Source organism: Pristiophorus japonicus, chromosome 9 (genome assembly GCF_044704955.1).
Source record: "Pristiophorus japonicus isolate sPriJap1 chromosome 9, sPriJap1.hap1, whole genome shotgun sequence".
NCBI classification, from domain to species: domain Eukaryota; kingdom Metazoa; phylum Chordata; class Chondrichthyes; family Pristiophoridae; genus Pristiophorus; species Pristiophorus japonicus.
This window is the reverse complement of record NC_091985.1, coordinates 158,798,511-158,826,509: the sequence shown is the minus strand read 5'-3', so window position 1 is coordinate 158,826,509 and position 27,999 is coordinate 158,798,511. Positions and strand designations below refer to the sequence as shown.

General features: G+C 46.2%; 2 protein-coding genes across 8 annotated transcripts in view; one reads left to right on the top strand and one right to left on the bottom strand.

Annotated features, from left to right (window-relative positions):
- Positions 1-27,999, top strand: part of snx14 (sorting nexin 14) — a 186,759-nt gene that overhangs the window by 74,707 nt on the left and 84,053 nt on the right. For 5 of the 7 annotated variants that reach the window (XM_070889995.1, XM_070889993.1, XM_070890000.1 and 2 more), the window contains 3 exons: positions 3,968-4,100; positions 14,668-14,860; positions 24,449-24,532. In XM_070889995.1, the coding sequence (XP_070746096.1) occupies positions 3,968-4,100; positions 14,668-14,860; positions 24,449-24,532 (410 nt within the window). The remainder of the gene's footprint in view (positions 1-3,967; positions 4,101-14,667; positions 14,861-24,448; positions 24,533-27,999) is intronic. The other 2 variants (XM_070889997.1, XM_070889994.1) reach the window with 1 other exon arrangement.
- LOC139272730 (histone H2B 1/2-like) lies at positions 11,257-11,496 on the bottom strand. Its single transcript, XM_070888833.1, has one exon. It carries the CDS (start codon positions 11,494-11,496, stop codon positions 11,257-11,259), a length of 240 nt encoding a protein of 79 aa, XP_070744934.1.

Below are 27,999 nucleotides of genomic sequence, written 5' to 3'. Positions count from 1 at the left end.
TATTTTGTGTTGACTTGTTAGTTTATAATTTAGGGTTCCATAACTGGATTGCTTACATTGTCTGTTTGATAAATGGTTTGGTTCAATCTAAAGGTTCTGCTTATTTTATGTACACATTTCCATCTTCACATGGACCATGGATAGAAATGAGATCCTCATTTGCAATGGATCACAGTTTAGAATGTGACTATTGAGGACTGTTGCCCCAATGCCTCTTTCCCACATGAGTGGTATTCCTGCGATATATGGTCTAGGTTTAAGCTCTGGCACCAGCGTACTGTGGAACTCCTGTTGCAAGCAAGAACGCTAATGCCGAAAAGTTGGTGCAGAATGATACAGCACAGAATGAGACCATTCGGCCCATCGTGCCTGTGCCAGCTCTTTGAAAGAGCTCTCTAATGACTCCCACTCCCCCGCTCTTTCCCCATTGCCCTGCAGTTTTTTTCCTTTTCAAGTATCTATCCAATTCCCTTTGGAAAGTTGCCATTGAATCTGTCCACCCACCCTTCCAGGCAGCTCATTCCAGATCGTAACAACTCACTGGTTCTTTTGGCATTTATATTAATCCATGTCCTCTGGGTATCAACCCTCCTGCCAAAGGTCTACTTATTTGCTGATATAGTTTGGAATGGATTCTGGTCAGTCGATTACAAATAGTCAACTGTGTGATGACTGTATTGAAACCACAAACTGTATCTAATTCCAGTTCACTCTTGCAGTCGCTGACTACTGTAAAGTTCCCTCACACCCAAGTCATTTGGATGCCTTTGAGGTCATTTGGTGCTGCAGGGTTTGGAATAATGTGTGTCCTGATTATGGGCTCAAGATGTGGGCTGCCTTGGGTGAATGTTTCACTGCTAAATGGAGTGCCACACACACCAGGGAGGAATCACTAACGGCAACCACATCAGTGCTTGAATTGGGCCTTTCTAGAGGCTCAGTGGCCTAGGTTAAGCCTGTTTGCCATAGGATGTGTTTTGGCAAATTACTTACAAAAGGAGGAAAAAGGAATATTGAAGTAAATCAAAATGCAATCTTAATCAGAATGTAGTCTTATCTGAAATGTCCAAGTTTCAAATCCTGATTGGGGAAAAACATATTGAAGTGCTCTCTGTATGTTTGGCTAACACAACAAGAATCAAACCATTCATTTCAAGGGCAATATGGGTAATAGTATATGAAATGTTCTTGTCCATTCAGTAAGTGCACAATCTCTAATTTGTGATTTAAAAAAAAAATTCTGCCAATACTAATAAACAGGATTAAAAAGTTGATGATTTTTTTCTGCATGCATGAAGTAGACATTTCAATTTTTCACATTGTCTTATCATCCAAAATGGTTTAAATTGCACCAAGAGTGCATTTTTCCCTGGGATCATGGAACATCTGCCACGCATCACAGCATGGATGAGATTATTAATGACTGTCGTGCTTTCTCTATTGGTGCACTCGTCCTTTAATAAACACAATTCTTTTTGCGGCCATGGTTTATATTGATGTATGTTCACACATTATCTTTGAACTGGAATGTCCCTCCCTGCCCCAGAGGCATTATGACTTGTTAATACATTCCAATTTCTCCTTTACTGTCTTTGAATAGAATGACCTCAACATTAATGTGATTTTAGTAGGCATGTATGAATAGAAGCCTTTGATGCAATAAAGCTGCCCAATTGTCCTGGTTTATACAGTGCAGGCAGTAATAGAGTCAAATCTATATCTCATTTCATAAACACTTCATTGGGTCTAATTCTCAGCCTGTACCATAGACATTGTTTGTCACTTTGATAATAGGCTGCTTGATGGCCTGTGTTAGTGCATAACTTAATTAGCAAATTCATCCTTCAAATACTTGTGCAATGTAAGTTCAGTGATTTGATCAACATAACATTTTTCATTTGATGAAATGCTGCAGTTCTCCTTAGAGGGAGTCCATCTCTGCAGAGTTTGGGTTTGGGCTTGTCAGTTGTGTAGAAGGGGACAAACAAAGAAAAATAGATGTAATTTTTAGATGTATTTTTCATACTAAATTTACAATGGACCAGTTATAACATTTTTAATTTGCCATAACTTATCATTTTTATTTAAAGTTTGACTTGGAACAACTGTGCGTACTGGTACCTAGTCCTGCAACTCAGGAAAGTTCCAGGGTCAATCCCGGGCCTAGGCTGCATTTAGTGGTTTCCAGTGGGAGTGTTGGGGAAGGGGGTGTTGGGGAATACTGACTAGGTGATGCCAAACTTCAGCTTTAAAACCAGTATCTGAGAGAATCGACTTGATGAGATTCTTGTCCTCGCCCTCAAATCTCTCTTCAGCCTCGTGACTGCCGTGATCTTCTGCAGCTCTATGTCCCAACACGTATCCACTGGTCCTCCAGTACTGGTCTACTTGTTCTGTGCTCTCTACGCTCCGCCATCAACGGCTGATCTTTCAGCCACCTTGTCTAACCCTTTGGAGCCCTGTCCTTTAACAACCCTGCCTTGCTACTTCTCTCCATGCCTTCAAAAATCTCTTGAAGAAACCTCTTCATTGATGACATTTGCCCGCTGCATATTCTCCCCCGCACCACTCTGCCCACCAACTGTCGATTTGTTGTCCCTTACTCTGTAAAGTGCTCTGAGGTGCCTCTTTGTATGTTATAACCTCTAGAAATCTACTTGTTAAATACGTGACTGAGGGAGGTAAGCAGTTTTGAAATCCCATGAAAGAATACAAATAGGAGAGTGCGACTGTTGATTTCAGTACAGAGAAAGCAGATGGTGCATTTGGAGCTTAGGACGAACAATAGGAACGTTCAAAGGACACTGACCCTAGTTGTAAAAGTGACAATAAATTAGGAGATAGAGTGGGGGAAAGATTGCCTGCCAGATGGGAGCTTTTACCTGTACGCTGTGCACATGTTGCTTAAATAATGCAACCAGTTATTGGTAACTAAAGTGACTTTAAAAGGGTTGAGTAGTATGGTGGGTGGAAGGTTGGTTTTTCACTGGGGATTTGGTTTGGACTATTTGGCTTTGTTCTGTGATGTGTATCTTGATGCAGTATATGTTGCAGCCATCTTCTGAAGGTATGTAAGACAAATGGTAAATTACAGATTGGATGTAATCATTTATAGGTGTCTCTTCTGATGATGTCTAATTACAAATAGTATGTTCCCGAATACTGTCTTCTATAGAAGTTTGTTGTTTGCTTGTAATCCTATGGAATAATATAAATTAGCACATCATTTTGTGAAGGGGTTGCACACTGTACACTGGTGTACACCGTGACTTCATCCTAATAATGAAGTGAACCTGCTCATGGGGTTGAGTATAACCTTCGTAATGCCAGCCAACTTATGGGGAAGAAGTTAACCCAGTTGGTCTTCGTGGTATGTAGATCATGAACACAGTTGCATTTTTCATTGTGGTGGCTCAAGGAGTTAAAACCGTCTTGCTTTCCACCAATAGAATAACCATAACCATGGTTGACAGGTGCAAGCACCACATCTAGTTCTGATGCAAGCATTGGATACATGAACACCAAAGTTGTATCGAGAGATGGACTATTTCAGCAGAAGCTCTCCAAAATATTTGTGTTCTATATTTGCTTGTAAAAGTATTCAGTATCTGCTCTTACTCATTACAAAAATTCTCATTGGTAAGATTGATTGATAATTCCGTATACTTTTTCTGTTTTCACTGTTTCACTTGATTATTTTATATTACTAGATCTATAATAAAACACACAGGAAAAAAAAGTGTATACAAATTGACCTAGCTGGTAAATTGTAGCCCTGATTCTTGTCTTCAAACAGCTATTGATGATCATAGCAAACAGGCAAATCTAAGACAAATTGGAGCTACTCTTTACCTCAGACCACTGCATGAGCTCAAATTCATTGCACTGCACGTCTCACGTTTACTCAATTAATGTAATAATTTGTGCTTAAAAGGATTTACTGATTCATGTTTCTGCTGTCATTCAGGGGCACCAATAAACGTGGAGAGTCTTTTGGAATAAGTCGAATAGGCAGCAAGCTTAAAGGAGTCTTTAAAAGCACAACAATGGAAGGGGCTATGTTGCCTAACTATGGATTACGAGAAGGAGATGATGATTCTGTGAGTAACACTGGGCTATTCACACTAACCACATTCAGTATGATCACCATGCTATAGCAAGACTAGCATTCTTTTAGGATTGTCAATCTGCTTGGTTACAAAATGCGAAATTGATATCTGTGCTTGAACTTGGTGACTTCCAGTGCAGTGTTGTGTTCATCTTAGATTTTAGGTCCAGAGATGAAACTCAGGTCCAATCTGTAGTCATAGTTTAAGTTTTGAGATCCTTGGTTGACGATAAGTGTTGAGTTGGTAACCTGTCCTGGGTAGCCAGTGAGCAACATCATTTTAAACAATAAAATCCATCTCAAAAAGTTGCATTCGTTCTCTTAATTACCCCCCTCATCCTTCTCGACCTTTGACACGGTTGACCATACCATCTCCCTCCCCACTACTCTTCCGTCATCCAGCTGGGTAGGACTGCAGTCACTGGTTACATTCCTATCTGTCTAATCGTAGCCAGAGAGAATCACTTACAATGATGTCTCCTCCCGCTCCCACCTCGTTACCTCTGGTGTCCCCCCAAGGATCTATCCGCGGCCCCTTCCTACTTCTCATCTACAAACTGCCTCTCGGTGACATCATCTCAAAATACGTCGGGTTCCGCATGTACGGTGAAGATACTCTGCTCTACCTCACCACCACCTCTCCAAACCCTTCCACTGGCTCGGATTTGTCAAGTTGCTTCTCCGACATCCAGTGCTGGATGAGCAGAAATTTCCTCCAATTCAGTCGTGGGAAGCCTGAAGCCGCCATGATCACCGTTCCCTAGCCAGCTACGCCAAGCATCTCCCTGAGAACTGTCTGAGGCTGAACCCAACCGTTCGCAACCTCGGCATCCTATTTGACCCTGAGCTGAGCTTCCGACCCCATATTCTCTCCATCACCAAGACCCCCTATTTCCACCTCCATAAGTTCATCTGCCTCCGCCCTGCCTTAGCTCGTCTGCTACTGAAACCCTCCCCTATACTTTTGTTACCTCTAAACTTGACTATTCTAAAGCTCTGCTGGCTGGCCTCCCACCTTGCACTTTCGGAAACTTGAGCTCATCCAAAGCTCAGCTGCCCCGTGTCCTACCTCGCCCCAAGTCCCGCTCACCCATCACCCCTGTGCTCACTGACCTACATTGGCTCCCAGTTAAGCCATGTCATGATTTTAAAATTCTCATCCTTATTTTAAAATCCCTACATGGCCTTGCCCCTCCCTATCTCTCTAACCTCCTCCATCCCCTATAATCCTCCAAGATCTCTGCACTCCTCTAATTCTGGCCTCTTGCACATCCTCGATTTTCACCGCTCCACCATCGGTGGCCGTGCCTTCAGCTGCCTGGGCCCTAAGCTCTGGAACTCCCTGCCTAAACCTCTCCGCCTCTCTACCTCTTTCTCCTCCGTTAAGATACCCTACCGCTTTGACCATGATTTTGATCATCGGTCCTAATATCTAATGTGGCTCGGTGGCAATTTTGTCTGTCTACTGCACTGTCAGCTAAAACTGTGTCTGTTCTTTATTGACCATTTTAAATCATTGCCTAGAAAATAGCTGTTAAACAGATTATGTATTGCGACCAAGTAAGAGATAAAAGTGGGGGGGAATTGCCAGGAATTACACATTATATTAAAACTATTGATTATATACTCATTGAGGCGGTTTGGTAGGTTGTGCTGCCAGACTATTGGATTTTTAAGGGAAGGCTTTGTGTTCTGCTGACTCCAGGCACTTGGATTCCTTATGCAACAGTGCTGACTTAAAATACTGCAACTGCAGGGATTTTCCAAGTTTTTAAAGCTACAGATTTGGCCCAAGGGAGCAGTAAACAGAAACTGCGCAGACAACTGCTACCCTCACACACTGCACTACCACCGCTCACTGTTATGTCATCTCCCTGCTAGCTCCTTCCTTTCCCCATACTTTCTGTAGCTTTCACAGGGTTTGGTTACGTATAGCAAGTGGGTTCCCATTACCATGACACACACAAACTGATTTCCCTCTGCGATAGAATCATTGTATGATACAGCACAGAACCATTTGTAACATCGAATCTGTACCGGCTCTTTGAAAAAGCAATCCAATTAGGCTACTAAAAGAAGTATATGGGATCCTTGGCTTCATTAGCAGAAGCAGGGGCTGGATTTTTGGCTTTGCTCATTTCGGGGCGGTAAAGTTTGCGCCCGGGAACAGTGTGCGCATCAGCAAGATTGGGCAGCTGGGCCTTGAGTGTGGGGCGGAGTGCTAAGGGAGGCGTTGTACACCTCTCTTCAGCCGCTAGGCCGGCTGAGCACGCGAAAATCCCCGGCTAGAGAGCCAGCTGGGAGCGCTCTGAGAGGAGCCTGGGGGAGAAGAAAAAAACCTGACAAAACCCACCAAAAACATTCCCAATACACAGCCCACGCCACCACAACATGAATCACAAAAAAACTAAAAGACTAAACAATCACACTTACCTCACTGCAGCTGGTATAGGTCGGACCGCCTGCTTTCACAGGCAGTCCTAGCACGGTGATCTACGGGGTGCCAACACCAGCACGGAAAGCCCCAGCGGGGCGCTGGAAACTGACCGCCCGCCCAGAAGAGCTTACCGCTCCGGGGCGAAAACAGAGATGGACAGCACCGGAAAATCCAGCCCATAGAGTACCATCATCATCATAGGCAGTCCCTCGGAATCGAGGAAGACTTGCTTCCACACTTAGAGTCCTTAGGTGGATGAACAGTCCAATAGGAGAGCCACTGTCCCTGTCACAGGTGGGACAAATAGTCGTTGAGAGTAAGGGAGGGTGGGACTGGTTTGCCGCACTCTCTTTCCGCTGCCTGCGCTTGATTTCTGCATGCTCTCGGCGATGAGACTCGAGGTGCTCAGTACCCTCCCGGATGCACTTCCTCCACTTTGGGCGGTCTTTGGCCAGGGACTCCCAGGTGACAGTGGGGATGTTGCACTTTATCAGGGAAGCTTTTAGGATATCCTTGTAACGTTTCCTCTGCCCACCTTTGGCTTGTTTGCCGTGAAGGAGTTCTGAGTAGAGCGCTTGCTTTGGGAGTCTCGTGTCTGGCATGCGGACAATGTGGGCTATCCAGCTGAGCTGATCATAGAGTATAAAAACAAGGAAGGTATGATAAATCTTAATAAAACACTTTTTAGACCTTTGCTCGGAGTATTGTGTTCAATTCTAGGCACCACATTTTAAGAAGGATGTCTTAAGACCTTGGATAGGGTGCAGAAGAGTTTTACTAGAATGGTACCGGGGTGAGGGACTTCAGCTATGTGGAGAAGCTGGGGTTCAATATACAGGAAGGATAGACAGAAAGGAAAAGGAGGTAGGGTAGCGTTACTGGTTAAAGAGGGGATTAACACAATAGTAAGGAAGGACATTAGCTTGGATGATGTGGAATCTATATGGGTAGAGCTGCGAAACACCAGAGGGCAGAAAACGTTAGTGGGAGTTGTGTACAGACCACCAAACAGCAGTAGTGAGGTTGGGGATGGTATCAAACAATAAATTAGGGATGCATGCAATAAAGATACAGCAGTTATCATGGGTGACTTTAATCTACATATAGATTGGGCTAAGCAAACTGGTAGCAATACTGCGGAGGAGGATTTCCTGGAGTGTATAAGGGACGGTTTTGTAGACCAATATGTCGAGGGACCAATTAGAGAGCAGGCCATCCTAGATCGGGTCTTGTGTAATGAGAGGATTAATTAGCAATCTGGTCGTGCGAGGCCCCTTGGGGAAGAGTGACCATAATATGATAGCATTTTTCATTCAGATGGAGAGTGACACAGTTAATTCAGAAACTAGGGTCTTGAACTTAAGGAAAGATAACTTCGATGGTATGAGACGTGAATTGGCTAGAATAGACTGGCGAATGATACTTAAAGGGTTGACGGTAGATCGGCAATGGCAGACATTTAAAGATCATATGGATGAACTTCAACAATGGTACATCTCTGTCTGGAGTAAAAATAAAACTGGGAAGGTGGCTGAGCCGTGGCTAACAAGGGAAATTAGGAATAGTGTTAAATCCAAGGAAGAGGCATATAAATTGGATCAGTTCCTATGGACTGGAGGTAGCTAATGTAACCCCACTTTTTAAAAAAGGAGGGAGAGAGAAAACAGGGAATTATAGACCGGTTAGCCTGACATCGGTGGTGGGGAAAATGTTGGAATCAATTATTAAAGATGAAATAGCAGCGCATTTGGAAATTAGTGACAGGATCGGTCCAAGTCAGCATGGATTTATGAAAGGGAAATCATGCTTGACAAATCTTCTAGAAATTTTTGAGGATGTAATTAGTAGAGTGGACAAGGGAGAACCAGTGGATGTGGTGTATTTGGACTTTCAAAGGGCTTTTGACAAGGTCCCACACAAGAGATTAGTGTGCAGAATTAAGGCACATGGGATTGGGGGTAATGTATTGATGTGGATAGAGAACTGGTTGGCAGATAGGAAGCAGAGAGTGGGAATAAACAGGTCCTTTTCAGAATGGCAGGCAGTGACGAGTGGGGTACCGCAAGGTTCAGTGCTGGGACCCCAGCTATTTACAATATATATTAATGATTTAGACGAAGGAATTGAGTGTAATATCTCCAAGTTTGCAGATGACACTAAGCTGGGTGGCAGTGTGAGCTGTGAGGAGGATGCTAAGAGGCTGCAGGGTAACTTGGACAGGTTAGGTGAGTGGGCAAATGCATGGCAGATGCAATATAATGTGGATAAGTGTGAGGTTATCCACTTTGGTGGCAAAAACAGGAAGGCAAATTATTAATATGACTGGTGACAGATTAGTAAAAGGGGAGGTGCAGCGAGATCTGGGTGTCATGGTACATCAGTCATTGAAAGTAGGCATGCAGGTACAGCAGGCAGTAAAGAAAGCAAATGGCATGTTGGCCTTCATAGCGAGAGGATTTGAGTATAGGAGCAGGGAGGTCTTGCTGCAGTTGTACAGGGCCTTAGTGAGGCCACACCTTGAGTATTGTGTACAGTTTTGGTCTCTTAATCTGAGGAAGGACGTTCTTGCTATTGAGGGAGTGCAGCGAAGGTTCACCAGACTGATTTCCGGGATGGCAGGACTGACATATGAAGAAAGACTGGATCAACTAGGCTTATATTCACTAGAATTTAGAAGAATAAGAGGGGCATATATAGAAGCATATAAAATTCTGACGGAATTGGACAGGTTAGATGGGGAAGAATGTTCCTGATGTTGGGGAAGTCCAGAACCAGGATAAGGGGTAAGCCATTTAGGACCGAGATGAGGAGAAACTTTTTCACCCAGAGAATTGTGAACCTGTGGAATTCTCTGCCACAGAAAGTTGTTGAGGCCAGTTCGTGAGATATATTCAAAAGAGAGTTAGATGTGGCCCTTACGGCTAAAGGGATCAGGGGGTATGGAGAGAAAGCAGGAATGGGGTACTGAAGTTGCATGATCAGCCATGATATTGAATGGTGGTGTAGGCTCGAAGTGCCAAATGGCCTACTCCTGCACCTATTTTCTATGTTTCTATGTTAGAACAAAGAAGTTTAAGGGGAGATTTGATAGAGGTGTTCAAAATCATGAATAGTTAAGAGAGTAAATAAGGAGAAACTGTTGGCAGAAGGGTCAGTGACCAGCGGACACAGATTTAAAGTGTTTGGCAAAAGAACCAGAGGCGACATGAGTAAACATTTTTACGCAGCAAGTTGTGATGATCAGGAACGTGCTGCCTGAAAGGGTAGTGGAAGCAGATTCAAGTCGTAACATTAAAAAGAGAATTGGATAAATACTTGAAGAGAAAGAGCAGGGGAGTGGGATTGATTGGGTAGCTCTACCAAAGAGCCGGCACAGGCATGATAGGCCGAATGGCCTCCTGTGCTGTATTCTATAATTCTATGAAGTACATCCACCCCAGGCTGTTTGAATAGTCAGTTTGAAGAGGAAACACTGGTCGACTCCCAGAGCATGAGTGAACAAGCACAATGGATTGCCTCAAACTGAATACATCAATGATTGCTGCCTGGGAAGCAGCAGTCACCGGTATAACTGCCGGCCTCTGACCACCTGCACACCGATGCAATGGAAGCACTCGCAGTTCACCAAGATCATGTTTGGGAACCCAGACTGCTACATGGGTGCCACCAGTGCTGTCATGCACAAGCTGCGGCGAGAGATCATGGCAGAGGTGCAGCGAGTGTTTTTGTGGCGGAGGAGCGGCGAGGGATCGTGGCGGAGGTGCGGCGAATTAGGGTACGGGGCCCAGAAGAGTTGAGGGCCCAGGGGCAGCACGGGCCAGCCCACACTGCGATGTGTGTGCGCACTAGGTCCGTGCAGCAGAGCAGGTCTCCAGTTGTCCTGGTTAATCCTTGCCACTGGATAAAGACACCTAGCTCTGTCAAGCCCGTGTGGTGGCTGGTGTGCAACGGCCACCACATGTTAAAAAAATCCACGCACAGGCGTCTTCCACCCTATCAATTGGAGTTCAGGATCTGGAACATCGGGTCCTTCATTGAAACGTCTGTGAACTCTTGTGGAAGCAAGTCATCCTCGCTTGAGGGACCACCTATGATGATGATGCAGATGCACAATGGGGAATCCTGGGACATGGTTTTTCATGTGGAGAGTGAGGCTGTTTGCTCTGGGGACCAATGCTTCAGTGAACTGCTTGTGCACAGAGGATTGACTCATGTTTCTGATCACCCCTGTGCTCGCTGACCTATATTGGCTCCCGGTTAAGCAACGCCTCGATTTCAAAATTCTCACCCTTGTTTTCATGGCTTCGCCCCTCCGTATCTCTGTAATCTCCTCCAGCCCCACAACCCCCCCGAGATATCTGCGCTCCTCTAATTCTGCCCTCTTGAGCATCCCTGATTATAATCGCTCAACCATTGGTGGCTGTGCCTTCTGTTGCCTGGGCCCCAAGCTCTGGAACTCCCTCCCTCAACCTCTCCGCCTCTCTATCTCTCTTTCCTCCTTTAAGATATTCTTTAAAACCTACCTCTTTCACAAAGCTTTTCATCACCTACCCTAATTTCTCCTTATGCGGCTCTGTGTCAAATTTTTGTCTTATAATACCCTGTGACGAGCCTTGGGACGTTTCACTATGTTAAAGGTGCTATATAAATACACGTTGCTGTTGTTCTGAGGCCCCCTTTGGGTGTTTTTTTTTCAGTACATTGTGCAGTTTTACTTGGAGCTGGTGTACTTGGTCACCGCCTTTGTCCCTTCCGACACGGCGTGCTTGGCCAACTCCCCGGGCAGCAGCAGGCGCATGGCGGCCTGGATCTCCCGGGAACTGATGGTTTGGCGCTTGTTGTAATGGGCCAGGCGTGAAGCCTCACCTGCGATGCGCTTGAAAATATCGTTCACGAACGAGTTCATGATGCCCATAGCCTTTGAGGAGATGCCGGGGAAAATCTGCTTCATCACTTTGTACACGTATCTCGAACAACTCTCCTTCCTCGAACTTCTCCACTTCTAAACATAAGAACCTAAGAAATAGGAGCAGGAGTAGGCCATACGACCCCTCGCGCCTGCTCCGCCATTTAATACGATCATGGACTCAGCTCCACTTCCCTGCCCGCTCCCCATAACCCCTTATCCCCTTATCGGTTAATAAACTGTCTATTTCTGTCTTAAATTTATTCAATGTCCCAGCTTCCACAGCTATCTGAGGCAGTGAATTCCACAGATTTACAACCCTCAGAGAGAAGAAATTCCTCCTCATCTCAGTTTTACATGGACGGCCCCTTATTCTAAGATTATGCCCCCTAGTTCTAATCTCCCCCATCAGTGGAAATATTCTCTCTGCATCCACCTTGTCAAGTCCCCTCATAATCTTATACATTTCGATAAGATCACCTCTCATTCTTCTGAATTCCAATGAGTAGAGGCCCAACCTACTCAACCTTTCCTCATAAGTCAACTCCTTCTAGCCGTCCTTGGCTGGTGCTTTCTTGGCAGCATTGAATGAGCCTGATGTACAAACATTCAGGGATGCAGTGACTTTTATTGCCGCAGGCTGTGCTGTGCCTGTGCTTGAAGATGTCTGCAGGCCGGGTTCCAGTAGATGGTGCAATTTCATCACTCTCTCCATGTGAGGGCAGTTTTCCTCAAGCGACTTCAGTTAAAATGCTTGGGTCTGTACAAGCTAAACTGCTTGGCATCTTTTGATTCTCTTCTGCCTCCTCCAAATAACTGCGAGGAATACCCATAGGAATCCCCACATCCAGTTTTTTAGTTCTCTACTACCAAAAATCTAGCGAAGGAGAAAAAAAAAATCCAGATATCCAAAATCAGAAATTCCCCCGAGAAAAATCCGGCAGGTGTGTAAGAAGTCATTTACTGATCGGCCAGAATGTGACTAGCCTTCATCGCCCTTCATCATAGGCAGTCCCTCGAAATTGAGGAAGACTTGCCTCCACTCTAAAAGTGAGTTCTCAGGTGGCTGTACAGTCCAATACGGGATTTACAGACTCTGCCACAGGTGGGACAGACAGTGGTTGGAGGAAAGGGTGGGTGGGACTGTTTTGCCGCACGCTCTTTCCGCTGCCTGCGCTTGATTTCTGCATGCTCTCGGCGATGAGACTCGAGGTGCTCAGCGCCCTCCCGGATGCACTTCCTCCACTTAGGGCGGTCTTTGGCCAGGGACTCCCAGGTGTCGGTGGGGATGTTGCACTTTATCAGGGAGGCTTTGAAGGTGTCGTAGTAACGTTTCCTCTGCCCACCTTTGGCTCGTTTACCGTGAAGGAGTTCCGAGCAGAGCGCTTGCTTTGGGAGTCTCGCGTCAGGCATGTGGACAATGTGGCTCGCCCAGCGGAGCTGATCGAGTGTGGGCAGTGCTTCAATGCTGGGGTTGTTGGCCTGGTTGAGGACGCTAACTTCGGTGCGTCTGTCCTCCCAGGGGATTTGCAGCCTCTTGGGGAGACATCGCTGGTGGTATTTCTCCAGCGACTTGAGGTGTCTACTGTACATGGTCCATATCTCTCAGCCATACAGGAGGGCGGGTATTACTACAGCCCTGTAGACTATGAGCTTGGTGGCAGATTTGAGGGCCTGGTCTTTAAACACTCTCTTTCTCAGGTGGCCGAAGACTGCACTGGAGGCGGTGTTGGACCTCATTGTCAATGTCTGCCCTTGCTGATAGTAGGCTCCCGAGGTATGGGAAGTGGTCCACGTTGATATATTTATGTGCAAGTTAAATGTTTCAATGCATTCTTAACCTTTTCCTAGTTTTAAATGGAGCATATATGCGAATGCTGGTATTCTCTCCACATTCTATAAAATAGCTGCAACCGCCCAGTTAATATCTCCTCTAGAGGGCACTCCAGTACAAAGATTCCTGGCTGGCATTCTGCGTGTGAAATGCTGTAGAATTTATTTTGTGAGAGGTGCAGCTTTCTCTAAAATTGCTGTTTGTGATTAGCGAAGGAATCTAATTGCGCAGTTGGGATTTGTAAAGAGTCGCGTGCTTGTACTTTTTGTCTTGCCCAATTTCCTTCTCTGTCCTGAAGGTGTTGCCTCATGCAGGGGTGTGATTCCACGAGCACTAGCAGCCCCCTGTATTGTCCCTAATTGCCCACCGTCCATGGGTGTGCTTCGGTGGAGAGTGTTGGCTTGAAATTCAACCATGGAAGGCTTCACAATGGAGCCTGCCCATCATCATCTTTGAGCACTTTCTGGCGGAAGTACCCCGGACAGCGATCAGGAGCAGGAACCCTGGCGGATCTACTTTTCTTTCCTCACCCCCCCAACCCCCTCCCCAAGTCCTGCGACTCTGCCACCATTGTAGCACTGCTGCTCCTCCCTTAATGTCTGGAAAGCATTGTTCTACAACATGTGGTAGCTTTATCCACTAGACCGATGGGGAGGCCTCCATTATAGGACCAATGTGATTGCACCAGAGAGGGTACAGAGGAGATTTATGAGGATGTTGCCAGGACTGGAGAATTTTGGCTATGAGGAAAGATTGGATAGGCTGGGGTTGTTTTCTTTGGAACAGAGGAGGCTGAGGGGAGACCTGATTGAGGTGTATAAAATTATGAGGGCCTTGATAGAGTGGCTAGGAAGGACCTATTTCCCTTAGCAGAAGGGTCAACAATCAGGGGGCATAGAGTTAAAGATATTGGGGGGAGGTTTAGAGGGGATTTGAGGGGAAATGTCTTCACCCAGAGGATGGTGGGGGTCTGGAGCTCACTGCCTGAAAGGGTGGTAGAGGCTGAAACCCTCACCACATTCAAAAAGTACATGGATGTGCACTTGAAGTACCGTAACCTACAGGGCCACGGACCAAGAGCTGGAAAGTGGGATTAGGCTGGGTAGCTTTGTTGGCCGGCACGGACACGATGGGCGAAAATGGCCTCCTTCCGTGCTGTAAATTTCTATGTTTCTATCGGGTTTTATTTTCATATATATGAAAGTGGTTATTTTACCTAAACAGCCTCTCTTCCCTTTGTGTCCCCAACCGTTCCATGAGTTTTATTTGTCTAAAATGTTGCATACATGACATGGAAATTGATATTCGGTAATGACTTTTTTTTAACTCTTATCAACTCCGTGGAAAAACTGTCACGTCATGTTAATCCTTGCCTGTTGCAGGTCGAAGAAGCAACAATGGTGTCCGAGGATGATTTAATTGAAGAATTGGCGATCACTCCCAATGCTCACCGGAACCTCTCTGCGTGGAAAATCAGCATTCCATATGTGGACTTCTTCTTTGATAGTAAAAAAGAGAGAATCCCAGTCTTCTGCATCGATGTGGATCGAAACGAGGAAGGGTCTGGTAAGATGGGTGTGTTTCTTTCACTCTTCCTTCACCCCCGTTTCTGATTCTTGCTGGGGTACAATCTCCTGCGTGTGGCAGCCCATTCGTACTTTACCCAAATGACCATCGGTGTCACCTACATGCTGTGTTTTCATCATCATAGGCAGTCCCTCGGAGTCGAGAAAGACTTGCTTCCACTCTTAAAATGAGTCCTTAGGTGGCTGAACAGTCCAATACGAGAACCACAGTCCCTGTCACAGGTGGGACAGACAGTCGTTGAGGGAAGGGGTGGGTGAGACTGGTTTGCCGCACGTTCTTTCTGCTGTCTGCGCTTGATTTCTGCATGTTCTCAGCGATGAGACTCGAAGTGCTCAGCGCCCTCCCGGATGCAGTTCCTCCACCTTTGGCCAGGGACTCTTGGGTGTCGGTGGGGACGTTGCACTTTTTCAGGGAGGCTTTGAGGGCCTTGTAACGTTTCCTCTGCCCACCTTTGGCTCATTTGCCGTGAAGGAGTTCCGAGTAGAGCGCTTGCTTTGGGAGTCTCGTGTCTGGCTTGTGAACGATGTTGTCTGCCCAGCGGAGCTGATCAAGTGTGTCTGTGCTTCAATGCTGGGGATGTTGGCCTGGTCGAGGACGCTCCTCCCAGGGGATTTGCAGGATCTTGCGGAGGCATCGTTGGTGGTATTTCTCCAGCGATTTGAGGTGTCTACTGTACATGGTCCATGTCTCTGAGCCATACAGGAGGGCGGGTATTACTACAGCCCTGTAGACCATGAGCTTGGTGGCAGATTTGAGGGTCTGGTCTTTAAAAACTCCTTTCCTCAGGCGGCTGAAGGCTGCACTGGCGCACTGGAGGCGGTGTTGAATCTCGTCGTCAATGTCTGCCCTTGTTGATAAGAAGCTCCCGAGGTATGGGAGTTTTTGACTCTCTACCAAATGCACAATTGAGCCTTATGTTTTTGTGCACTACATGTCAGCAACCAGGAACAAGAATCTTGGTTGATTCATCTCTTGCTTCCTCTCCCTCCACAAAACCAGTGGCACCGAGGCCACGTCACTTCACCACCTACACATGCAGGTCCCCAGTCTGTACCCAGTGAGTTGACCTCAGCTGGGGTGGTGGTGGGGCGCTGCATAAGAACATAAGAAATAGGAGCAGGAGTAGGCCGTACGGCCCCTCGAGCCTGCTCCACTATTCAATACGATCATGGCTGATCTGATCATGGACTCAGCTCCACTTCCCCGCCCACTCCCCATAACCCCTTATTCCCTTATCGTTTAAGAAACTGTCTACTTCTGTCTTAAATTTATTCAATGTCCCAGCTTGCACAGCTCTCTGAGGCAGCATATTCCACAGATTTACAACCCTCAGAGAAGAAATTTCTCCTCGTCTCAGTTTTAAATGGGCGGCCCCTTATTCTAAGATTATGCCCTCTAGTTCTAGTCTCCCCTATCAGTGGAAACATCCTCTGTGCATCCACCTTGTCAAGCCCCCTCATAATCTTATACGTTTTGATAAGATCACCTCTCATTCTTCTGAATTCCAATGAGTAAAGGCCCAACCTACTCAACCTTTCCTCATAAGTCAACCCCCTCATCCCCAGAATCAACCTAGTGAACCTTCTCTGAACTGTCTCCAAAGCAAGTATGTTATTTCGTAAATATGGAAACCAAAACTGCACGCACTGTTCCAGGTGTGGCCTCACCAATACTCTGTATAACTGTAGCAAGACTTGCCTGCTTTTATACTCCATCCCCTTTGCAATAAAGGCCAAGATACCATTGGCCTTCCTGATCACTTGTAGTACCTGCATACTATCCTTTTGTGTTTCATGCAGAAGTACCCCTAGGTCCCGCTGTACTGCAGCACTGTGCAATCTTTTTCCATTTAAATAATAACTTGCTCTGTGATTTTTTTTCTGCCAAATGCATGACCTCACACTTTCCAACATTATACTCCATCTGCCCAATTTTTGTCCACTCATGTAGCCTGTCTATGTCCTTTTGTAGATTTTTTTGTGTCCTCCTCACACATTGCTTTTCCTCCCATCTTTGTATCGTCAGCAAAATTGGCTACATTACACTCGGTCCCTTCTTCCAAGTAGTTAATATAGATTGTAAATAGTTGGGGTCCCAGCACTGATCCCTGTGGCACCCACTAGTTACTGATTGCCAACCAGAGAATGAACCATTTATCCCGACTCTCTGTTTTCTGTTAGTTAGCCAATCCTCTATCCATGCTAATATATTACCCCCAACCTCCGTGAACTTTTATCTTGTGCAGTAACCTTTTGTGTGGCACCTTGTCAAATGCCTTCTGGAAGTCCAAATACCCCACATCCACTGGTTCCCCTTTATCCACCCTGTTCGTTACATCCTCAAAGAATTCCAGCAAATTTGTCAAACATGACTTCCTCTTCATAAATCCATGCTGACTCTGCCTGACCGAATTTTGCTTTTCCAAATGTCCTGCTACTGCTTCTTTAATAATGGACTCCAACATTTTTCCAACCACAGATGTTAGGCTAACTGGTCTATAGTTTCCTGCTTTTTGTCTGCCTCCTTTTTTAAATAGGGGCGTTACATTTGCAGTTTTCCAATCTGCTGGGCCCTCCCCAGAGTCCAGGTAATTTTGGAATTATCTAGGATTCCCCCCCACACACTGACCTTTTGATTTCTCATTACAATGTGATTTCACTAATGTCCTCTGTACATTTTTCACTTTTCATCTCTCCAGCTGTACTTTCACTTAGCCCTTTGTTTCTCATTTACCCCAGTTTCCACAATTCCTGCTCTTTCCTTTCTCGCCATCTATCATTGGCTGGGAGGGCAGCCACTAAATATTATAAATCCTATCCATCCCCAAAAATTACATTACCTCTACAACCCACAGTTAACCGCTTATAATTGCAGATATCATCATCACATTGCTATTGTTGATCAATCACATTGCCAAATATCATGAAAGCTTGGATGTAATAAATGTAATAAAAGACAAACTACTGAATCAATAATTCACAGTAAACATACTGTCTTGTTAACAGAACCACATGATTAAGCTATTGTGTAATTCGTGCACAGCCATCTATTAGTGAGAGCTAGGAGTTTTTCAGATCGTTATTTACCAAATTTGGTTACAAGATTGGACTGACAAAACATCAGATTACTGAAAAACTCCAATCCTGCTATTATATTGTCTCCTAAAACTAAATTAGCTGATTAAATATAAAATACAGCATATAAATAAGACACTCTTTGTAGCATCTCCTCATTTTAAAGTTATTGAGCACAGCTATAGGTCACAAGCTGGCCTACAGTTATCCTACAGTTGGTCTGAGAGTTCATCATCATCATCATAGGCAGTCCCTCAAGTCGAGGATGACTTGCTTCCAGGTCAAAAAGGTCACAGGTGTTTCAATGAAGGACCTAAAATTCCAGGTCCTGAACTACATGTTGAAGGGTGGAAGATGTCTGTGGGTGGATTTTTTTTAACGTGTGGTGACCGTTACACACCAGCCACCACACGGGCTTGACAGAGCTAGGTCTTGGTCCAGTGGCAAGGGTTAACCAAGACGACTGGAGACCAGCTCTGCTGCACGGACCTAGTACACACACATATCGCAGTGTGGGCTGGCCCGTGCTGCCCCTGGGCACTCGCCTCTTCTAGGCCCTGAGCCCCGATCACTCGCCGCTCCTTCGCCCTGAACTCGCCGCTCCTGCTATACCTGCCCACGCTCCAATCACCGACCTGGATCTTGGTGACATTCCTTTTCACTGTCGTTGCTTTCCTGCTCCAGCACGTGCTGCTCCCTGGAGTGGTATGCTGCCACGCTGCTCCTTTCGCTTCCTAAGAGTTAGGGAGATGGAGACTGGCCGAGTATCCACTTCTGATTGTGACTGGGGATCTGTTCTCTGCGGTAAAAAGAGTTGAGTCCTGAGGAGGCACTACGTGGCTGGGACATCAATCAGTGTGGAAAGGAATACGCTGCTTTCATTCTTATAACTTAAGGACAGCCTCGATATGCCCAAGAGTACGCCTTCAATGTGAAAACTCCTGGGGCGCAAAATTGTCCCCCTCTTGTGGGTCTAAGAGACGGCAATGGTGCGGTAAGGCATTTCCGACCGGGGACGTGCGGATGGTCTGACCTATCCGAAATTGCTCCCGGGCCGGGGCAGCAGAAACAGGTTTCTGCCGCGCTCAGTGTTCCCGCCCTGTCGGGCACACGCCGCCCCGCCCCGAGCCCTGCGAGAGAAATTGCCCCGCAGGAGCGGATCAGCTGCCGCTCGGTACCCCCGACACCTTTTCCCAGTCCGGCTTTAAAGGAGGTGGGGGGCCACCGTTGCGGCCAAGATTTTATTTTAATTGTCGGCCGACTCTGGAGTCGTCCCGACAGTGGCGGTCACGGGTTCGGCCGGGCCACCGACAAGCAGCCCGGCACTCCCTCTCGGGTACCGGGCCACTGGTCTGGCCGAAACCGTCCCTGGTGGCCCAGTAAGTGCCACTAAAGTGGCTGCAGAACTTGCAGCGGGCCCTCCCCTTTAACTGAAGGAGAAGGACATCGCTACGTGTCAGCTGGCGTCATCCGCCTCCCGCTGACGTGCTCAGCGCAACACTGATGACACCTCCCTCCTTCCACTCTGCTCGCAACGCACTTCGCCCCAAACACCGTCCCAATGACTTAAAGTAGTTAAAGAGGCCAATTTGCCTCTATTGTCCGCCCCATGGAATCAGACGGAGAATATTCCTTTAATGTGAATTATCCGCCCATTTGGGGCGAAGGGCAATTTCTAGCCTACTGATGTTATTTAAGCAGCACCGTGGCCCATGGAATGGGGAACGCTGATAAAGCTTTGGGGGAACCCGAGTTCTCGGAGATTTCAGGCAGATAACAGTCATTCCTATCAAAAATAAATTGTTTCTTACCAGATTATGATATTAAATAATAGGGACTCGACCTCCTGGGCTCATTGAAGTTCTGACCATGCAGTGATTGCGGACAAAGTCAAGCCCTGTTGCTATACCACATGAGGCAAGAAGGTACACTTCCAAGACGGCAGCTCTTTACTCTTCTGGCCATCATCATCATAGACGGTCCCTCGAACGAGGATGACTTGCTTCCACACCAAAAGGGATGAGTTCACAGATGTTTCACTGGAGGACCCGATGTTCCAATCCTGAACTCCAGGGGTGGAAGATGCCTGTGCATGTATTTTTTTAACGTGGGGTAACCGTTGCACACCAGCCACCACACGGGTTTGACAGAGCTAGGTCTTTATCCAGTGGCAAGGGTAAACCAGGACGACTGGAGACCTGCTCTGCTGCATGGACCTAGTGCGCACACATATCGCAGTGTGGGCTGGCCCGTGCTGCCCCTGGGCCCTCGCCTCTTCTGGGCTCCACACCCTCATTCGCCGCACCTCCGCCACGGTCTCTCACCGCTCCTCCGCCACAAACATTCGCCGGACCTCTGCCACGATCTCCCACCGCACCTCCGCCATAAGAGAAATATTAGTAACGGTTTAAGAAATGCACAACCTCCTGTACAGCACAACCTCCTACAGGAATAGAAACCTACTTGGTATTGGAAGTTTAACATAAATACCTTGCAATTCTATATATCTCTCTCTCTCTGCAGAAACACACACATACACACACACACACACACGTATATGAAATGTAGATGACATTGCATGGGAGGGAGAAACCATGATCAAAGAGTCTCGAGGTAACAAAGGCATGGATGAGGGCTTCAGCAGCGGATGAGCTGAGGCAAGGACGGAGATGGGCGATGTTACGGAGGTGGAAATAGGCGGTCTTAGTTACGTTGCAGATCTGTGGTTGAAAGCTCATTTCAGGGTCAAATATGATGCCAAGGTTGCGAACAGTCTGGTTCAGCCTCAGACAGAAGTTGGGGAGAGGGATGGAGTCAGTGGTTAGGGAACGGAGTTTGTGGCAGGGACCGAAAACAATGGCTTCGGTCTTCCCAATCTTCAATTGGAGAAAATTTCTGCTCATCCAGGACTGGATGTCGGGCAAGCAATTTAGAGACCGTGGAGGGGTCGAGAGAAGTGGTGGTGATGTAGAGCTGGGTGTCATCAGCGTACATGTGGGAACTGACACAGTGTGAACTGGGTACGGGCAGGTATGAGCTAATTATGATTCTTGCAGCCACTAAAAATGTGTTGGGACAAACACAATTTCAATATGCTTCGTTGAGGTCTAAACTGGCAACTCATCGAACAGCTTTCCATTCCTGACCGGCTCGGAGTGAGGGAAATAATTCATATTGACCCAGATTTTGCGGTTAGTGGTGAAGATACAGCGCTCACCGCTGACCTCGAAGAAAACTGCCCACAAAGATCTAGCGATCTCTGGTGTTCATTTCACCTCTCCTGATCTTTTGAATCTGGTGCAAATCAGGCAGACCCCCAAGCGTCCAGTGACAGTGATGTCATTGAGCTGGCTAAGCAGCCAATCACATTGAAGAATTCTCACAGACAGCAAACCAGGAAGTAAAATGCACAGATTCTAATTTACTTTTTTATAAATCTTAGCGAAATAAAGATTGGGACATACACATGATTAGGGTAGAAGCTGAAATCTGATAAACAAACTTTAAAAAATTAGATTAAAAGCTTGTAATTCTTAATTTTATTAAAGGAAAAATGTCATATTTCACAAATATAAAATTAGTTTTTCAGGGCCAGAATGGTTGTTCAGTCAGTATGCTGTTAAAAACCCAGTTAACAAATCTTAAAATTTTAATGGGTTTTTAACAGCGATATTCCATCGTAAAAGGTAAGTTTTTGTCTTTATATGTGATTGCAGTGATTGCTGACTCTGGAGAGTTCCACAGCCCAACCTGTGTCGGAGCAGTGAATGACTGAGAGCAGCTTCGTTACCATCGTTATCTGCGCATGTGCTTAAATCCTGAAGTTACAGTCCGTCTCAGAGGGGGAATGACGGCAAACGCTGACAGTTCTACTGCCTTTACCCACTGCAAAATCCGAGCCATTGATTCACAGGGCTGTTGGGACAAGAGCAGGGTTGCTGCAAGAAAGCCGGCATAGTTTCATGATTGAGCCACACACAAATCTGAACAAATCATTTCCTTCATATTCTGCTCTGAATTTCAAGGAATTTGCACTATTTGATCGCGAGTTTAATCTTTAAACAGAATAAACCATATGTGACACGGATTACAAAGCCTTTTTTTTTAATGAAACTCTATTTTTCAGTGACCTACATCAAAACCAAACTGAATGCTAGTCAGTCCTTGTGTGTTGCACTTGGCAGATCTTGTAATTGTCACCAGAAGTTTAAAGTTCTGAATAACACTGCGAAGCACACAAACAAAGCTGTCTCTCGAACGCAGGAAACTGCAGTAACTTAAACCTGACATGATGGTGTGTTTTATTGTTTAGTATTAAAAAAATCGAAGCTGTAAAATGTCCCCCAGTTGCATTTCTGACTGCTCCTTTATTGTATATTTTCTGCCCCTGTTTATCCATTGCAAGACGAAGAATGATTGGGAATCCGCTTGCTGACTGCAAACGAAGCAGTCCAGCACGAGGAAAGGCTGCCAAGATTGCAGTCACTCGCGCTGCCAAGGAGATGGATTGCTGAGGATATTCAGACATCATTAAACTACTGCTGAGAGATACATTAGTCATTCTGAAGGCGCACGCTAAGCATTTGAGAGCGTGTGGAAGTACATGCAACTCAAATGAAAGTCCGCTGTTGTGTGTTGTTTTAATGGAGGTGACCAGCTTGTCAGAGCACAGTTTAACCCTTTTGGTAGTGGAAGCTATATCTGATTTAGCTCAGTTACCATCATTGATCATCGACACCACGCTTCCCCACCCGCCCTGTGCCCACTCTCTTCTCCCCGACCCCCCTCTCTCCTCCCCCCCGCCTCCCCTCTCCCCCGCCTCCCCTCTCTTCTCCCTCCCGCCTCCCCCCTCTTCCCCCCCGCTCCCCCCTCTCTTCCCCCCCGCCCCCCCCTCTCTTCCCCCCCGCCCCCCCTCTCTTCCCCCCCGCCCCCCCTCTCTTCCCCCCGCCCCCCCTCGCTCCTCCCCCCGCCCTCCCTCTCTCTTTCCCCTGCCCCCCTCTCTCCTCCCCCCGCCCCCCTCTCTCCTCCCCCCGCCCCCCTCGCTCCCCCCCCGCCCCCCTCGCTCCTCCCCCCTCGCTCCCCCCCGACCCCCTAGCTTCTCCTCCCCCGCCCCCCCTCTCTCCTCCCCCCCGCCCCCCTCGCTCCTCCCCCCGTGCCCCCTCCCCCCCCTCTCTCTTCCCCACCCCCCTTTCCTCCCCTTCTTCTTTCTCCCCCCACCCTCTTCTTTCCCCCCCCCCATCCTCTTCTTTCCACCCCCATCCTCTTCTTTCTCCCCCCCCCCTTCCTACCGCCTTCCTTCACCCCCCTCCCCCTTTCCTTCCCACCCCCCTTCGTTAGGATGCACTGCACAACCAAATAATTACTGTTGATATGTGGTTACTATTGTTATGCAGATAATGCAGCAGATAATTTACACACAGCATTGTTAGCAAATGAGATAAATGACTCGGTAATTTGTCGGATATGTGATAAATGTTGCCGACACACTGGGGTAACACCCATGCTCCTCTTCAAATAGTACCATGGAATCTTTTACATCCGCCTGAACAGACAGTCCGACGATTCAAACAATGCCGCACTCCTACAGCACTGCTCTGAAGTATTCAGCCAAGGCATGGAATACAAGAGCAGGGAGGTTATGCTTGAACTGTATAAAACACTAGTTAGGCCGCAGCTAGAGTACTGCGTGCAGTTCTGGTCACCACATTACAGGAAAGATGTGATTGCACTAGAGAGGGTACAGAGGAGATTTACGAGGATGTTGCCTGGACTGGAGAATTTTGGCTATGAGGAAAGATTGGATAGGCTGGGGTTGTTTTCTTTGGAACAGAGGAGGCTGTGGGGAGACCTTACTGAGGTGTATAATATTATGAAGGGCCTAGATAGAGTGGATAGGAAGGGCCTATTTCCCTTAGAGGGATCAATAACCAGGGGGCATAGATTTAAAATAATTGGTAGAAGCTTTAGAGGAGATTTGAGGGGAAATTTCTTCACCTAGAGGGTGGTGGGGGTCTGGAACTCTCTGCCTGAAAGGGCGGTAGAGGCAGAAACCCTCATCACATTTATAAAGTACATGGATGTGCACTTGAAGCACCGTAACCTACAGGGCTACGGACCAAGAGCTGGAAAGTAGGATTAGGCTGGGTAGCTGTTTGTCGGCCGGCATGGACACGATGGGCCAAAATCCGTGGTGTAAATTTCTGTGATTCTATGCTCAGGTCCTGGAATGGGGCGAACTTTGAAACTTCTAACTTAGCCAAACTGATGCTTCATTTTCATTATTTAGTGAGCATCTTTTGTCACTTTTTTTACACTATCTGCTTCTGCCTAATAGCACAGGTTGTTCCTGAGTTTTTCGTGATCTGACCACACAACGATAGCTGCTCCTTGAAGCATGTTTAATTATAACGATATATATATATTGGTCTGGTTCTACTTTTACAATTGGATGCATTCACTTCTGGGTGCAGCCCTGCTCAGTTAATTCTCTTCTGCTTTTCAGAGGGTCAGGAAAGTGAACACTGCTCTGTTTACCGAAGATATTTTGAATTCTACGTTCTGGAGTCAAAGCTGACAGAATTTCACGGTAAAGTTTTGAAGAAAATGTGACAGGCCTAGCGCATCACTTCCACTCGTTGATTGCAAACACGCACCAGCACTGGTTCATTGCTAGAGTATTTCTGAACTACACACCCATTTGTTTCCAATTATGAAATGTATTTCCTATTTACATTCAGTTGGTAAATCTAGACACTTTGCCATCGAGTCTGAATTTGCAGCCAAGAGCAAGTTATGAACATAACATGTTTTGTAGGATAATTGATAAAACATTTGTTGAGGAAACATAGAAAATAGGTGCAGGAGTAGGCCATTTGGCCCTTCGAGTCTGCACCACCATTCAATATGATCATGCAACCCATTCCTGCTTTCTCTCCATACCCCTTGATCCCTTTAGCCGTAAGGGTCACATCTAACTCCCTTTTGGATATATCTAACGAACCGGCCTCAACAACTTTCTGTGGTAGAGAATTCTCTGAGTGAAGAAGTTTCTCCTCATCTCGGTCCTCAATGGCTTACACCTTATCCGTAGACTGTGACCCCAAGTTCTGGACTTCCCCAACATTGGGAACATTCTTCCGGCATCTAACCTGTCCAATCCTGTCAGAATTTTATATGTTTCTATGAGATCCCCTCTCATTCTTCTAAATTCCAGTGAATATAAGCCTAGTCGATCCAGTCTTTCTTCATATGTCAGTCCTGCCACCCCAGGAATCAGTCTGGTGAACCATCGCTGCACTCCCTTAATAGCAAGAATGTCCTTCCTTAGATTAGGAGACCAAAACTGTACATAATATTCAAGGTGTGGCCTCACCAAGGCCCTGTACAACTACAGTAAGACCTCCCTGCTCCGATAGACATATCCTCTCGCTATGAAGGCCAACATGCCATCTGCCGCCTTCACCGCCTGCTGTACCTGCAATGACTGATGTACCATGACACCCAGGTCTCGTTGCACCTCCCCTTTTCCTAATCTGCCACCATTCAGATAATCTGCCTTCCTGTTTCTGCCACCAAAGTGGATAACCTCACATTTATCTACATTATACTGCATCTGCCATACATTTGCCCACTCAACCTAACCTATTCAAGTCACCCTGTAGCCTCTTGGCATCCTCCTTACAGCTCACACTGCCACCCAGCTTAGTGTCATCGGCAAACTTGGAGATATTCCATTTAATTCCTTCATCTAAATCATTAATGTATATTGTAAATAGCTGGGGTCCCAGCACTGAACCTTGCGGTACCCCACTAGTCACTGCCTGCCATTCTGAAAAGGACCCGTTTATTCCTACTCTTTGCTTCCTGTCTGCCAACCAGTTTTCTATCCACGTCAATACTTTACCCCCAATACCATGTTCTTTAATTTTGCACACTAATCTCTTGTGTGGGACCTTGTCAAAAGCCTTTTGAAAGTCCAAATACATCACATCCACTGGTTCTCCCTTGTCCATTCTATTAGTTACATCCTCAAAAAATTCTAGAAAATTTGTCAAGCATGATTTCCCTTTCATAAATCCATGTTGATTTGGACCGATCCTGTCACTGCTTTCCAAATGCGTTGCTATTACATCTTTAATAATTGATTCCAACATTTTCCCCACTACCGATGTCAGGCTAACTGGTCTATAATTCCCTGTTTTCTCTCTCCCTCCTTTTTAAAAAAGTGGCGTTACATTAGCTACCCTCCAATCCATAGGAATTGATCCAGAGTCAATAGACTGTTGAAAATGACCATCAATGCATCCACTATTTCTAGGGCCACTTCCTTAAGTACTCTGGGATGTAGACAATCAGGCCCCGGGGATTTATCAGCCTTCAATCCCATCAATTTCCCTAACACAATTTCCTGACTAATAAGGATTTCCTTCAGTTCCTCCTTCTCGCGAGACCCTCGGTCCCCTATTATTTTCGGGAGGTTATTTGTGTCTTCCTTAGTGAAGACAGAACCAAAGTATTTGTTCAATTGGTCTGCCATTTCCTTGTTCCCCATTATGAATTCACCTGATTCTGACTGCAAGAGACCTACATTAGTCTTCACTAATCTTTTTCTCTTCACATATCTATAGAAGCTTTTGCAGTCAGTTTTTATGTTCCCTGCAAGATTTCTCTTGTACTCTTATTTTCCCCCTCCTAATTAAACCCTTTGTCCTCTCTGCTGGATTCTAAATTTCTCCCAGTCCTCAAGTTTTCTGCTTTTTCTGGCCAATTTATATGCCTCTTCCTTGGATTAACACTATCCCCTAATTTCCTTTGTTAGCCACGGTTGAGCCACCATCCCCGTTTTATTTTTACGCCAGACAGGGATGTACAATTTTTGTAGTTCATCCACGTGATCTTTAAATGTTTGCCATTGCCTATCCACTGTCAGCCCTTTATAAGTATAATTCGCCAATCTATCCTAGCCAATTCATGTCTCATACCATCGAAGTTACCTTTCTTTAAGTTCAGGACTCTAGTCTCTGAATTAACTGTGTCACTCTCCATCTTAATGAAGAATTCTACCATATTATGGTCACTCTTCCCCAAGAGGCCTCGCACGACCAGATTGCTAATTAATCCTCTCTCGTTACACAAGACCCAGTCTAGGATGGCCTGCTCTCTAGTTCGTTTCTTGACATATTGGTATAGAAAACCATCCCTTATACACTCCAGGAAATCCTCCTACACAGTATTGCTACCAGTTTGGTTAGTCCAATCTATATGCAGATTAAAGTCGCCCTTATTGCTCGCGTCCCTAATTTCCTGTTTAATGCCATCCCCAACCTCCCTACTACTGTTTGGTGGTCTGTACACAACTTCCACTAACGTTTTATGTTCTTTGATGGTTTGCAGCTCTACCCATATAGGTTCCACATCATCCAAGCTAATGTCCTTCCTTACTATTGCATTAATCTCTTTAACCAGTAACGCTACCCCACCTCCTTTTCTTTCCTGTCTATCCTTCCTGAATATTGAATACCCCTGGATGTTGAGTTCCCAGCCTTGGTTACCCTGGAGCCATGTCTCCGTAATCCCAATTACATCATATCTGTTAACAGCTATCTGCGCAGTTAATTCATCCACCTTATTACGAATGCTCCTCGCATTGAGACTCAGAGCCTTCAGGCTTGTTTTTTTAACACTCTTTGTCCTTTTAGAATTATGTTGTAATGTGGCCCTTTTTGATTTACCCTTTATTTCTCTGTCATCTACTCTTGGTTTTTCTCCTTCCTACCTTTTGCTTCCGCCTCCCTCTGCCTCCCAGCGTAGATTCCCATCCCCCTGCCATATTAGTTTAAACCCTCCCCAACTGCACTAGCAAACACTCCGCCTAGGACATCGGTTCCGGTCCTGCCCAGGTTTGTACTGGTCCCACCTTCCCCAGAACCGGTTCCAATGTCCCAGGAATTTGAATCCCTCCCCGTTGCAACACTCCTCAAGCCACGTATTCATCTGAGCTATCCCGCTATTCCTACTCTGACTAGCAGATGGCACTGGTGGCAATCCTGAGAT